The sequence below is a fragment of the Chelonoidis abingdonii genome, chromosome 2, assembly GCF_003597395.2.
Source record: "Chelonoidis abingdonii isolate Lonesome George chromosome 2, CheloAbing_2.0, whole genome shotgun sequence".
NCBI classification, from domain to species: Eukaryota; Metazoa; Chordata; order Testudines; family Testudinidae; genus Chelonoidis; species Chelonoidis abingdonii.
The window spans coordinates 161,780,551-161,795,334 of NC_133770.1; the positions used below are offsets into that span (position 1 = coordinate 161,780,551).

The 14,784-nt window shown below is 53.1% G+C and overlaps 1 protein-coding gene across 1 annotated transcript in view; it reads left to right on the forward strand.

The window, feature by feature from the left end:
- Positions 1-1,288: 1,288 nt before the first annotated feature.
- The window catches only part of HR (HR lysine demethylase and nuclear receptor corepressor), a 53,094-nt gene continuing 39,598 nt past the window's right edge, over positions 1,289-14,784 (forward strand). Inside the window, 1 exon segment of the mRNA XM_075062766.1 lies at positions 1,289-1,912. Within this exon segment, the coding sequence (XP_074918867.1) occupies positions 1,835-1,912 (78 nt within the window). The 5' untranslated portion in view covers positions 1,289-1,834.

A 14,784-nucleotide genomic window follows, 5' to 3' on the forward strand; every position in this document is an offset into this window, starting at 1 on the left:
AGTCCATCAAAAGAGCTGGCTAAGGAAGTGAAGTAGGCCTGGAGTTGAGACAAAGTACTGTCTACACTAGAAAGAGGCTAATAATAGGAAAGAGTACGTGTAAGTGCTTAATTGTTAATATAGTACAGGGGTCTGCGACCTTTCAGAAGCAGTGTGCCGAGTCTTCATTTATTTACCCTAATTTAAGGTTTTGCGTGCCAGTAATACATTTTTAAAAAGTCTCTTTCTATAAGTCTACAATATATAACTAAACTATTTTTATATGTAAAGTAAATAAGGTTTTTAAAATGTTTAAGAAGCTTCATTTAAAATAAAATGCAGAGCCTCCCTGGACCGGTGGCCAGGACTTGGGCAGTGAGAGTGCCACTGAAAATCAGCTTGCGTGCTGCAGGTTGCCTACCTTGGTATAGTAGAAGGCGATGGTGGAGGAGCCACAGCGTTCCCCTCTAGCACTGGTGTCGAAAGCATTCATAAGATCTTTTGGATGAGAACTATTTCTTCTGTTTTGTACAGCGCCCGGCACATGGGGCTCTGGTTTGTAACTGAGGCTCTTAGGTGCTACTACACAACAAGTACTAATGGTGATATGGAAAAGAGGATGAACCAGGAGATTGCAAAATGTGCAAATGACAAATTTAGGTAAGTCGAGAGTGAGCAACTTCAGAGCCTCCCCCTGAGTTAGGTGAATGGTAAGCAAGTAACAGAAATAAACAAAAACTTCCCTGCTTCAGGGCACGAGCTGACCACTGACACTCTTCCTGACCAGAGTCACTTTCTGGGCAATTGATTTTATAATGGTCCTACAGAGGGTTTCTTACACCTTCCCTTGAAGGCTGGAAGCGGGACACTGGACTGAGGGGAGCACAGGGTTGATCAGGTCTGGAGAATCTTCCTGAGCCATGCAGGTGTCTGGCATTGTGAGCTTTCTAGTTCCTAAACCTGTGGCACACCATGGATAGGGGCAAAGGAGCGAGCAACCACAGCCCCTGGGCTGAGGCCTAGTCTGGGTGGCTACTGGGGCCTGCACAGGGAGGAGAGGAAAGAGCAGCAAATCAGATGTCTGGGTGCAGCCTCAGAATGGCAGCTCTGCCGTGAGGAGGGTGGGGAATGGCAGGCTGTTCACCATTTGCCCCTGCCAGGAGCCATGCCAGGGGGACGGAGGAGTATTGCTGGGGAGATACAGTTGAGCTCCTCAGCGCTGATGGCATTTGGTGATGGTGAGTCTGTGCCTGGCTGCCAGGCACAGGAGGGTTTCAGATCCTGGAGTATACCAAGGCAGCAACTGGGCTGCTCCGCGTGATGCCTGTCCTGGCTGGGCAGAAGTTGCTTTGCCCGGAAGTGGCAGGAGGCAGTTGGAAAGCTGAGCGGTGCAGCTGGAGCAGAAGGTAGGGGCCGGGCTCTGCCTTGTCCTTACTCATCTCTTGGACATAAACACACACTTAGCTTTTCCAAATCCCTGCAACGACCCCTTGGAGGGTTGCTCCTGGGAGGAATCTGATCAGGAGGTCAAGGAGGAAGAGCATCCCTTGCTGCAGTAGGAGTGAGATCCCACAGTGTGGCAGTAGCAGTCTCCTCACAGTGCAGCCAGCTGGCCTGTCTCCCTTCAAAGAGCTCCCGCTTTCCATGTTTGAAGGCCAGCTGGGGGAAAGGGGAGGCGGGAAAGTTTGGAGGAGGAGCAGGGAGCCTAGATGCTTTGGGCCTGTGGGCTGTGACCTCATTCCAGGCTGGCTGTAGATGCAGAGGTCAGGGTTGTGGCGGCCAGCTTTCCCCTGCAGCTCTTGGCTGTGTGGACCTGGGGCAATGTCTGGCTGGGGGAGGCTGGGGCTGCCTAGCAATGGCTAAGTGTGCCTGGTGCCTCTGCCTGGGGCTTGGCATGGTGGGTGCCGCTGGAAAGGCTGCCAGGGAGGATCTGGTAAGTACAAGGGTTTGTTGGTCTGGGTGGGGGCCAGCTCCTGACCCCATAAGCAAGTCCTGGAGCTGCCCCAGGAACTCTGCCCATCCCATACAAACGGGCATGAGTGGGGCCATAGAAAACAGTGTGTGAGGGCTTCCAGATCACCTATAATGTGGAGCTGAAACTGGGTATGGTAGAGATTGTGAGATGCTGTATGTGAGGCTGGCCAGGACCCAACGGATTCTGGGTAACACAGAAAGTGGTGTTGAGGTTGAGTGGGGTCAGGGAACTTCTGGGTAATAGCGGGGCTGAGCACTGGGCCCCTGAGCTCCCAGGGTTTGCTATCCTCTGTACATAAATTAGTGCAGATGTGGGGTCTGTGGTGCTGCTTCTCTTGGGTGGGTAACCCATTGGATGCCTTCCCTCCTGGGGGGCCAGGTTTGCTGGGCCCTCTGGCTCTGAGATGCCTATGCCTCCATTCTGGGCTCTCAGCACTGCTACTTTATGCTTCATGCATCTCCATGAGGCCTGGATGCTGGCTACATGTGCTCAGCCCTGTCTAAGCCCCCTGCTTCCCCCTTGCATTAACCCCACCCACACCCATGAAGCAGCTGGTGCAGCCCCTGGATCCGCAGCTGAACACAGAGCCAGGGCTGTTCCAGGAATGGCTGTGGGCCTAGTCTCCCCTCCCTCTCTGGGCTGGCGGTGCTGCCTTGGCCCTGTAGCAAGCAGAGGGTGAGAGGGCCATCTCCCCTTCCTTCTCTGCCTGACACCAATGCAGGATTGTTCCCTTCATGCTGGGGCTTTGTCCAGAGTCTCTGAATGCTCCACCGACAGGGTTCTCGCCATTCCCTGGGCAAGGTGCTTCCACAGGCTGAAGAGCTCACTGTGGGGCATCCTATTCAGCCTCTGCTCTGCTCTGCTCTGTTTCATCCCTTTGCTCATTGGACTGTCTCCCCTCCTTTCTTGGTTTTTGCCCCCTTCTGGGCCTTCCAGTCTGTAACGTCCACCCATCCCCTTCTATGCCAAGCCCTGCAGACAAGGGGCCAGGCCCTCCCCCACATGTAACTGCTTACAGCGGTGCTCCTGGGTGTGAAACACTCGTGACTGGCTTAGTGCTGGGGAGGGGCAGGGCGCTGGACAGCCAGGTCCCTGCCCTGAGGAGCCAACAGTCTCATGAGAGGAATGCTAGGCCACAAACTAACCATGCAGGGACTCTATGCTTTGTGAGTCACAGCAGCCACGAGGAGCCCGGTGGGCAGCTGCAGAAGGGAGCTGAAGGGGGAGAGGGTTGGAGCCGGCCCCGTGGTCCCCCAGAGGAGGGTGCGGACATGGAGGTGTGGGTGGGAAGAGGAGGCCTCTCGTGGCTGATACTTTTCCCCCAATCATGGTTGAGGGTTGGTGCTGGCAGAGTGAGGGAAGAATGGGGCTGTGCAGACCCCCAAAGGGCAGGTTCAGGGAGGGGGAGTGGGGAGCCAGCAGGAGGGGAATGGTTGGCAGGGAGATGATTCTGGTTTTCTCACTGTCAGCCACTCTCCTCCCAAATCCCCCTGTGCCCTGGCGAGCCCTCTATGCTGCTTTCTCCCCTAAGCGGTGCCCTGAAGAGCCCTCTCTGGCTTAGCCTCAACAGCATCCTCAGTTGCACGAACTGCATGTCCTAACCTTCCAGGCAGAGAGCCCAATCCTTCCTCACAAAGAGCTTTGGCCAACCTTATTTTTAAACTGTGGCTCTTCGCTGCCTGTCCAGCTGCGATGTCTGCATGAGCTCTGCCCCTGGAGGTGAGGGGGGCTTGCGTGCATGCTAAGCAGTGGAGCCCAGCAGAAAGGGGGTGACCCTGCTGGCTGCATGGAGGGAAGGCACAGCCAGGCCCCCATTATGTGGGGCAGGACTTTGGGTGTGCTGCAGGGGGTCATGCAGCAGCCAGTGGGCATTGGAGCAGATTAGATGGAGGTGGCTGGATTAGCTATGTAAAACTGTCTTGGAGATGATTACTTAAAGCAGCGGAGGAGGAAGGCTGGGGGGCAGGGAGGAAAGAGCCAGAAGTGGCCTGTAATCCTGCTCAATCTGCTTAGGCAGAGCGGTTCCTCTAAGGATCTGGCTTGCCGAGGAGGATGCTGAAACAGGACTCTGTGATTTCCGTGGTTGTTTCATCATCCCAGTGTGCTTGTAAGCCTCTGGCTCCTAAAGAGTTAAGGTCACCCTACGGGTGACATTGTTTCTCGCTGCTGGGAGACTCCACTCCCTGTGCTTGTGTAACCTTACTGTTGGCAAGGGCTTGATCCCGAGAGGTGCTGAGCATCCCTGTGCCACTGCTGTTAGGACTCAGCCCCCTTCCTGATGGTGGGCCTGATTCTGAGCACATCTTGTTCCCATCTCTGCAGGAGAAACCAGTATAACCACAGACTCCCTGGGCTGGGGGAAAGCCACAGCCAGTGGGCTTTAGTGAACAGAGCGATGGGACCAAGGGCTGTGTGAGGCTGTTTAAACATCATAAGTCTCAGGAAGAAAAGTGGCATTGTTATCCCTATTTTACAGGTGGGGAAACTCAGGCAGAGAGCAGTTAGGACGCCAGGGTCACAGAACAACTTAATGGCAGAGCTGGGAATAGAATTCACGAGTCCTGACTCCTGTTCCCTGCTGCTCTAGGTGCTCGAGAACATCTGGATCCCATCTTGACAGGAGAGATCTCCTTGTAGAGTCCTGCCTAGGATGTGGACACCAAGGAGGGGCATGGAGAGGGTTCCTTTCCCAGGAAGGGCTGGCCAAAGTCTGCCCATTGCTCCTCACATCCCTTACTGGAGAAGCTGCTTGTGGGGTGTGTCTCTCACCAGCAGGTGCAGTTGAGGACAGAGACAGTGGGACCCTTCCCCCCCACCTCGTCCAGTGCCAGACACTGATACCAGCTGTGTCAGCTCACTGGCTTGTGCCAGTTTGCAGTCAGCAAAGCCATAATCTCCCTTTTGGCACAAGACCAGCAGAGCAATTATCGGGCTGACCTGAGCTTGCCTAGCTGTGGAGAAGTTTCTTTCCAGTCATCAAACCTGCTGCCAGGGTCACATCTGTCTTGGGCTAACTGGGTGGCATCAACACGCCACATAAATGCAGAGGCAATACCAGAAGGGAGAAGTGACTACTCGCCTGCTCAGAAGAGCCAGGTTTCCCCTCCTTTTAAAGTTTCTCTGAGAATTTTGACAGAGGCTGGTTAGACCTAAGCATTGTAGGGGCAGGTGAAGTGCAAAGTTCCCTCCGTGTGCTGCCAACACCTCTCTGTCCTAACCCACAGCTCTCTGACCTCTCAGTTGTGACCTGCAGCCGTGCTCTGATCTGTTTGAGCGGATGCTGCTGCTTCCCCAAGCCATGCAGTGGTAGTGCCTAAACAGCCATTTTGGGTTAGACTGAAAACCACCAACCTCATTTCACTCATTCGTCTCAGATTCTCAGACCAGACATCAGCTAACCTGCTCTGCTGCATAGCCCCAACCATTAGTCAGATCTGAACTCGGGGGCTCTGCTGCATCCACTCTCCCTTTGCTATCTCACCAGAAGCCTGCCCCTCCGTCCCCTTGTAAGAAGCCCCTGCCCAGGCAAGGCTATGAACAGCTGAGCACTTGATGTTCCCTGTGCAGAGGTTACAGGAGGCCACTAATCTTTGAGCCCAGGGCTGCTCATGTCTCTCTAATCAGCTTCCCCAGTGCTCGGTCCGTGAGTGAATGTACTAGAGCAGGGGTTTTCAACCTCTTTTTTTCATTTGCAGACCACTAAAAAATTTCAAATGGAGCTGCAGACTCCTTTGGAAATCTTAGACATTGTCTGCAGGGGTCTGCGGACCACAGGTCAAAAACCATCGTATTGCAGACAGAAGTGGGGCTAGGTTGCTGAACTGCCTCCTCAGTTTCCTGCTAATCCCGTCTCTCACCGGCCAGGCTTCCCTGCCAGCATCTGCACACAGCATGGGCAGCCATTCTCTATGGACTGTCGAGTGGCAAAGCCAGGAACAGAACCCGAGAGTTCTAGCTAGCAGGGATGTGTGGACCCCCTGCATTGGGTTGGGTTCCATGCACACACAGTGCCTGGCCTTTGGCACCAAAAAATTTTAGGCCAGATTTCTCAATCATTCCCTCATCCCCTGTGACCTTTCCAGAAGAGGTATTTGGCCAGGTTTCCCTTGTCCTGTTAATGCTTCATGGACGGAAATACAGGGACAATGTCTGTGCAGTGCTCTGGGACGCAGGGAGTATATTCCAGAGGCAGGAGACTCCAGCCAGGATTCCTCTGTGACCTGTGACCATGCCAGATGAAAAGTGATCGCTAATAAAGCCTGTGCCAGTGTCAGACAGGGAGGGGTCTTCCTCAGCCTGGGTGGGGGTGCAGATAGTGGGGTCTCCCTCAGGCTGGGTGGGGAGGGCAGATAGTGAGGTCTGTGCCAGTGTCAGAAAGGGAGGAGTCTCCTTCAGGCTGGGGTGGGGGCAGATAGTGGGGTCTGTGTCAGAGTCAGTGTCAGAAAGGGAGGAGTCTCCCTCAGGCTGGGTAGGGGGGCAAATAGTGGGGTCTGTGCCAGTGTCAAACAGGGAGAAGCCCACTTGGGCTGGGGTGGTAGTTGAATCTGTGCTGGGGTCTCCCCGAGTCCCTTTGTTAAGTTGCGCAGGGTCTCTGGGGCAGGGGTGTCTGTCTTGATGAACCGCGGAGCAGGAATGTTGATAGTGGCCTCTGCTGATTCTGTTTGGATTGCAAGGGCTGTCTGGGCTCTCTGAATTCTCTACCAAGCAGGGCAGGAGGGTCGTTACTCTTAGTGGTTGGGCTTTTTAAACAAGATAAAATCTAACTGACCTTCCTTTGAGGGGCAAGGGTTCTTGCATCCCCTCCTGCCTGCCCGTTTGCCTGCTGTGACTCTGAGAGGGAATCACTCTGTTTTTCAGAAGAGCTTGTGACTCTGGGTTTGTATTGGGCATGGGGCTCTGTTGAAAATCTGGCCCCCATGGTGGGTGCGGAGCACTTGGCAGCCTGGCCCCAACAGCCCTGGGATGAAAAGAGAAAGTCCAGCTGCCTAAGTACACTGGTTATTAGAGGTATTCCAGGAGCAGCTGGAGGCCTCAAACACTAGATGCTGGAGTGACACTTGGTGTGAGAGACAGTCCCTGCCTCAAAGAGCTCACAGTCTGAATAGACAAAGCCAAAGGGTGAGGGAAAGGAGGGGTTATTCTCCCCATGTTACAACTGGAAAAGTGAGGCACAGACAGATGATGTGACTTGCCCAAGATCACCCAGGGAATCTGTGGCACAGTCAAGAATAGAACCCAGATCTCCTGATTCCTAGTCTAGTGCATCACTCAGAAGATCATGCATCTTTCCTTGCTCGTTGAATGGACGTCCCTTTTTCCACCACCAGTGCTTTGGAAACCCTCTCCAAGCATGTTTTCCCCACAACAATGGGTCTTGGGGATCATGTAAAGCAGCCCTTGGGCTGCCTAAGCCTCATTCCTGCTCCTGCTCCTCCCTCAGCTTGGTCAGATATGTCCTACAATCCTCCTTGTGGTGCGTCCTAAAAGGATGGAGACAGGGCAGCTTCTGGTATACCAGGAGGACATGGCTAAGCATGAGCTGGTGTCCAGGGTCCCCCATGTGGGATCCCTCCCACACATAGACATCCTGGATAACCTCAGTCAGCCTTCTTGGGTTGGATGTAGGGGAGGATGGGGGCAGAGTCAATGGCCCACAGGCTGATGACTGCTGCATCATGCTGACCAAGTCGGCCAAATTCTTCTGAGCGGGAGAAATGCACTGTTCTCTGAGGAGCAGGAACACAGTGCTCGCCTGGGGGCAGCCCCCTGTTGCCCTGGCTGGTTACTGACCGTCCTTGGCTGTTATGCCAGTTAAGCGTGTGTGCAGGTGGCGGGGGCGCGCAGCTGGGAATGAGAAGAGCCAGAGGAACGGAACTCTCTATGTTCTTGGCCTTGCCAAAGTTAAAAGAGTTTAGCTGGGTGTGATTTGGTGTGCAAGGTTCTGTGGCCTGCCAGGTGCAGGAGGTCAGTGATGGTCCCATCTCATCTTATGGTCTATGATGGCTGAATAGGGAGGGGATGTGCTGCATAGGTCCCTCACCTGCCCTGCTAGGCACTGTCAAAAGAGCTACTCAAAAGATGGAAGGAGGAGTGGTTGTGCCAGGAACAGGGCCTTTACTAAAAGCCACTAGCTAGCATCCAAGTTCTCACCTGGCAGAGAATGGCCAGGCTGGTCCTGCCTGCCCCACATCTCAGCAAAGTTACTCTTTATAAAGACCATGGCATCTCCCAACAGGTGGGGCCAGACCATGCTAATGCCTGCCTCCCTGGATACAGGGGCCTTGCCAGCCACTAACAGACAAAGACCCTGCTTCCCAAGGGGGTCTCTGAACAGGTGATTGATTTTCTTAAACTGGGCCAAACTAGCCCTAAATGGAGCTGGCCATTGCTCGGATTGGACTGCATGTGAACCTGCTTTCCTGGGGATGAACATTCACCTCCAGCTTGCCAGGCAGCCACATTCCAGGTCAGCCAATCTCAATGCACCCAGGCTGGCTCCTGCCCCTGCTTGACGCTAGAGGTCAATAACTGGGGGAGGGAGATAAGATAGGTTGTTTATTCATTAACAGGCTGCAAAGACCAAATCTCTGCTGGACTCTTCGTCCTTGGGGAGGTCCTGGCCATGGGCCCAAAGGAAGTTACCAGCCAGGACTGTCTAGTGCCTTCCCCAGCCAGCATTTGGCATACATCTCCCTTAACACTGTTGCTGCTGGTACCTCTGGGCTGCTGTCAGTCGAGCTGCTGGAGCTTACTCCAGACAGCAGGTGACCATTCATACCTATATCTTTGTGCTTTTAACTATGCACAGAATGTGAGGTGGGCCCTGACCCTGACAGCCCCCGTCTAGTGTTCTGCCAGCCTGCCCCTGGCACAGCAGAGGTGCTCTCCCAAGTTATACCTGGTGTGCTCTAAGTGCAGATACTGGGAATGGCTGGCAACATTCAAGGAGTTAAGCTGGCAGCCCTGCTACTTGCACTGCCAGCCTGGGGATAAGAATGGAGGGAACAGGCCTTGAACCCCTGAGGGAGAGATGGGTCAGTATATACCAAGGCTGCTGCAATGGGCCCCCCAGCTCCCTACAAGGGTCCAGACAGACCCTTCCTTGCTAACCACTCATTGGGCTCAGCAAAGGGTGTAGTCAGCTCCCTTCCTATCCAAGCTGTCAGCTTGGGCCAGCCCAGGTGGGACCCCACTTGCCCTGGCTGGCTGATACCTGCACCCTCTGCCTGCATTAACCTTTCCGATGCTGCACACAGCCCCTTTCCTCACCCCTCCAGAGAAACCCATCAGTCAGCCAGACAATAGGAAAGGTCTTTACCATTAAATGGGGGCCCAACCCAGAATCATTTAGCAGGGGTGGGGTGATGGGGGCTATTAGGTTTATTAAAAGATGATTTGTGCCTGACCCAGCCCCATTTTGGATAGAACAGAACCCACACCTGACCCAGGATGTGTGGCAAACCCACAAGCTTGCCTGTGTGCTTGGTTGTGGGGACAGGGTGCAGATGGGAGAGAATGACTTGAGGGAGGTCTAACAGTGTGGCCTGCCCCTTTAAGGGCCAGGGGCCAACTAGTCCTGTTCAATTATCAGACTCAGCTGGGAATGGGTCAAGTGATTGTGAACCAGCAGTCAGGTGTGCTCAGGGGAGAGTGATGGGTTTTGAAGTAGGCAAGTTACAGAAGTGTTGTTTTTTTTTGTTTTTTTTTTGCCAACATTGAGGCAAGGGAAGATTTTTGGAGGGATGTAGCCCCATGTGGGCAGAGGAACTGCTTTGTGTTTGAGTTAAGAGGAGGCATGAGGCAACAAATGTCCTGAGGGTTGCCTCTTCCTCTCCCCATGTACGTGAAACCTCAGACAAAGGGGCAGTTTCAGTCCAGGGATCGGTTTCCTTCTTGCCTTGGGTGTTAGGAATTTTCTGCCTCTGAATGGCTGTGCTCTGTCAGTTAGGTCTCTGGGTTAGGGACAGGACTGGAATCCAGTGCTAGGAGCAGAGAAGTGAGAGATGGATGGAGGCTGGGGAGCTCCTTGGAGCTGTACTCTGGAGCTCTTGTTCCCCAGGGAACTGCAAACAGCTGTATACTTAGCAATCCCCAACATCCCATCTTCCCATCTCTCCCCCTTTTCCCCACTCCTCTTTCTGATCCCTGACTGTTCCTCTTCCCCCCACTGATAGAACCCTCCTCCACTCTGCCTCCTAGGACCCTACATAAGTGACCCTCATCCGCAATCCATGTCCTCCCTCTCTCTTTCTGGGTGCCCAGAGCAGGAGTTGAGAGAGAGCGGCTGAAAACTCACTCCTGTTGGGAAGGGGAATTATGGAGGCTGGTTTCCTGTTGACTGCACGGCTCTCTCCGATCCTGCTGGGGCTGGCACCTCCAGCACCTTGCCCATCCCTCGGCTCTCACCATGCAGCCTAGGGGTGCACTGGTCCTTAGTAGCAGCCCCCGATCTCTGCACCCTGCTGGGGGCATTTGCAGGAAGGTCTAAGTCTCGTGTGATGCCCAAAAGGGCAGAGTGGAGCGAGGCAGGGGAGGGATGCAAGCCAAATGCCTTTGTGATTCCTCTCACCAGTCCAGATGGATGGGGGACTGCTTGGTCCGAGCCCATATACTGAGGGAGCCCCTGCCCCCCTGTGACTGGCCCTGATTCAGCCTGAGGGAGCCCCCCGCACCACCAGCCGAGACTGGCACATGCTCCGCAAGTCCTAGCCGGAGGGAGCCCTGTCCCCATCTGACACTGGCACTGAAGCCTGGCTTGGATTCCCTCACTCTGTGCGTGTCCAACTATGCCTGCTGTCTCTCCCTTTCCCTCCCTCCCTCACCTCCGTCTGCTTTTCCCTCCTCCTTTCTCCACAGGCCCCCCTTCCCCCTGCCTGAGTCAGCTGCTGCCATTCAGAGGCCATGTGAGCCTGCACACACATGGCTCGCAGCGCTGCACAGGGCTGTATTTTTAGCAGACGGTATCAAAAGCATAATTATGTCTGTTGTTTAAATGCAGCCTCTTTGTTGGCAGCTCGCAGAGCCTTCAGCTGGCTCCCAGGCTATGCTACCAACAAGGAGGGCAAGGAGACACAATGAGAAACCCAATCCCCAGCTGCTCTGAGACTGCCCGAGCCCAGAGGGGTCCAGGTGGCAGGGGATAGAAGTCCCCTCTCCAGGATCTGGGAATACCTTCCATTCAGGTAGGTGTAAGAACTTAGCTCCTTTCACTGTTCCCTCTACTCTGGCTGGACCAACTGGGGGTGTAGGGGGTGGGGAAGAAGGATGAGAGAGCTACAACTCCCATTCCCCAAAAAACTTACTTCTGGCCGGCTAACAAGTCCAAGCTCCCAGGCCAGATGCATGCCAAGTGCTGGTTTCTCAGAAGGACATGGCCCAGAGCCTGCCAGTTGCTCACCTAGGGTGACCAGACAGCAAGTGTGGAAAATCGGGATGGGGGTGGGGGGTAATAGGAGCCCATATAATAAAAAGACCCAAAAATCGAGACTGTCCCTATAAAATCAGGACATCTGGTCACCCTAGGTGTGGGAGATGATCAGGCTGAGAGGGCAGAGAGGAGGCTGGCTGGAGTTTGTCAGAGGTGAGGTCAGGTAGGTTTTTTGGGGGGGGATTTTAGAGCTGGGAAAAGGATGTGCTTCGAACGGTGGAGTGACAGGTGGCAAGGGGATGCTGGAGGATGTGGGGGTTGTTAAAGGAGTCTGTATTCCACATTTGTAAGGGGAACTTACGTTCCTTTTCTATTGCCTAGCCCCTTTCCTCCCATCTCTGGGGACTCACATCCCCAAACACCACCTTTTTTTTAACCAAAAACATGCCCTCTTGAAGGTGCCAGCCAGGGCAGCATCAGGACTGTACCAATAAGTCCTAAAAGCAATAGTCTTCAGGAGTTGTAAAGGGGTTCCCCTTAGGTTCATGAAGTATAGGAGATAGATGGGGGTAGCCAGCTGTCTGTGTTCTGAAGGGTACATGGATCCTGCTGGGTCCCAGACAGACTGGGATTGGAGGAAACTGAAGGGTTTAGTTTATTAAAAACAAAAAAGTCTATCTATAAAAAGCTCACCTGGTATAGAAGTGGGGAGGGATCTGTCTCCGCTGGCAGCATTAATTCATAATAATATTGAATCCTTTGAATTTCAACAGCTCTCACTCCACTGCATATGTCTAAGCACTTTGCAAACGTTAAGCCTCCAAACTCCCCATGCAGTAGGTCCTCATGTGATGAAAAGGAGAAACTGAGGCATTGACAGGGGAAATAACTTGCCCTAGTGGCTGAATGGCAGAGCCGAAAATAGAACCCAGGCCATGTGATCTAACCTCTAGACACCACTCCAGTAGCAGGGCTGGGAACAGAAGCCAGTACCCCTGCTCTAACCACTGAAGTCACGGTTCTCAACCTTTGCCTCCAGGACCTCACTTCCATGTAGCAATATGGCAGGGGTAATCATGGTGGTCACAACCCTTTGACACCTGTTTACTATCCCTCCCTCTCCAGAGTCATGGCCCTCCTGGCTGAGGATCCGTGTGCTAGAACACGCTTCTGCTAGAGCCAGGAATGGAACCCAGGAGTCCCGACTCCCAGTCCCCTGTTCTAACCACTGCTTTCCAGCACACCTGGGTGCAGGCTGCTCATTTGCCCTTTTTCCTAATGCTCTCTAGGTGACAATATCTAGACTGGGTGTCACAGGGAAAAGTGAGAAGGGGTGACTGGCTGAGGGCAGATGGGACCCAAGGCTCCCTGGCAGCACCCATCTCCCTCAACATGCTCCTATGGTAGAGAGGCTCGGAGTGAGTGCAGGAAGCCTCAGCTGCTGCAGTGAAAGCCCTGGCTGTTCCCCTTTGGACGTGAGTTTTGGCACTGTTCGTCATTCTGACCTCTGCTAGACATGGAGCCTGCGGGTGTTGTTTCTGTTTCTGACAGGGTTTTTCTATTGTCTATGAGGGGCCTCCGGGTCTGGTCTGATCGGGCTGCTCCAGCCTGTGGGGGTGGGGGGGACTCTGGAAGAAATCCAGAACTTGTGTTAATTGGCTGCTAGAGCAAACATATCCGCAAGAGATAACCTAGAGATAAACCCCAAACAACAGCTAGCCCTGAGTACCCCCATGCTCCGGGGGAGCTTCTTGAATCCAAGGGTGGAGCTGACCTGTGTCCCACTGCTACGGGAAATATAAATGCAGAGGGAGTTGGGCACCTTGGAGTTCTGGTTGATTATTGGTGTTTAATCCTCTCCCCACCTGGAGAACTAGGTACAGCAGAGATTAGGGCACATGGATCTGAATGGGCTTCATGGGCAGCAGGAGGGGTTCCACACAGCACAGGGTTATAATGAATCCTTAGCGAGAAATGGTTCCTGAACCATTTGCCTGTGTCTGTCTAATCACCCTACATGCTCTCTTTTGCTATAGGTGCTCCTCCTCCTGTCCGTCTCTCTTTCTATTTTAGGTTTTTCTGTGGTGCTCCTTACTGTACTCCCTAAGCGTAGTATCTAAGTCTAACTGCTGAGATTCCTGGGTTGCTCTTGCAAACATGGATCTGAGATAGTTCATTCGCTTATTGTCAGTGTGCCCAACTCAAAACTGTACACAGCAAAACCAAGCTGATTAAACAATTGCATGAAATAGATCAAAGAAACCAGACACCTGCAGAAAATCATTTCAGAAATCAGCCAGACAGGCAATAGCTGGGAAATTCTTCTGCCTGTAGATACCCCTTGATGCTTTCAAACAGTCCAAGTGTGCCAGATCAGGGGTCCTGGGGTCCCTCTCCCGATTTCTATTAACCCTTTTCGGTGGGATGTAGGGGTCTGTGGGTGGATCCGCAGGCCTCCATGGTAGGGTATTTCAACCCACAGGTGTCTGACCCCAGCTCCTTCTGCTTTCTTGCCTGTTGAGTTTTTGTTTGAGATTCCGCTGCTCCAGAGGGACAGCGCTGAGTTCTTATCTGTCCCTTTAGCTCCACTAGCTCAGCCCAGCAAGGCTTGGAACCCAGCCCATTCCCCACGGGATGCCTCCTGTGCTCTGAATTTCTCTCTGTAATACTGGAAGCTGGCCTCATGCTCGCTACAAGGCATCATAGTGCAGAGACCAGTGGCATGTTGGCATAAGACTGTGACATTGCCATTTGCCTGCATTGGAACCTGGGTATAAAACAGCTGATAATTGGGTTTCAGCTGATGCCAAAGGGTGGGGAGGTGGGAGTGACAACCTTAGAGTCTGAACACACGCAACAGGCAGGCAATTAATACAAGCTCAGAGCTCGCCTGTGCTAGCAGCTCTTCTGATCTACTTCCCAGCCATCCTTTCACTACAAACAGGTGCTAATTGGTCCCCTTGTTGACTGTCTAAACTAAGAGGCCAAGGAAGGAATAAGCCATGGTGTGGGTTCTCTCCCCTGCACCCCAATGGGAGTCCCTTAGGGCAGGATGCAGCACATGGAAGAAGCTTGCCTTGCTGCTGCCACTCCAATAAATACAGGATGTTGCTTCCTGGGGGTGTCCCATCCCCCTGGGACATGAATTGAGACCCAGCAACTCATTACACAGAGGGGCTGCCAAAATCACATTTTGCCCTGGGCTGGATTTGAACCTGTAACCTGGTACTCTAAGCAGGGTGGGAACTGACTTTTTCTATTTTTCTTTTTCATTCTGAAATGGAATGAAAATTAAAAAAAAATGTCCTGCAAAACCAAAATCTGCACCCCCCCACCCCATTTATTTTGGGTGAATCAAAATGTCATTCCAATGTTGACTTTTTAAAAGTTTGCTGTTATATTTAGATAATGAACTTCCATCAAAAATAGAAGCAAAAAAACATTCTGAAATGACCCCAGTTGA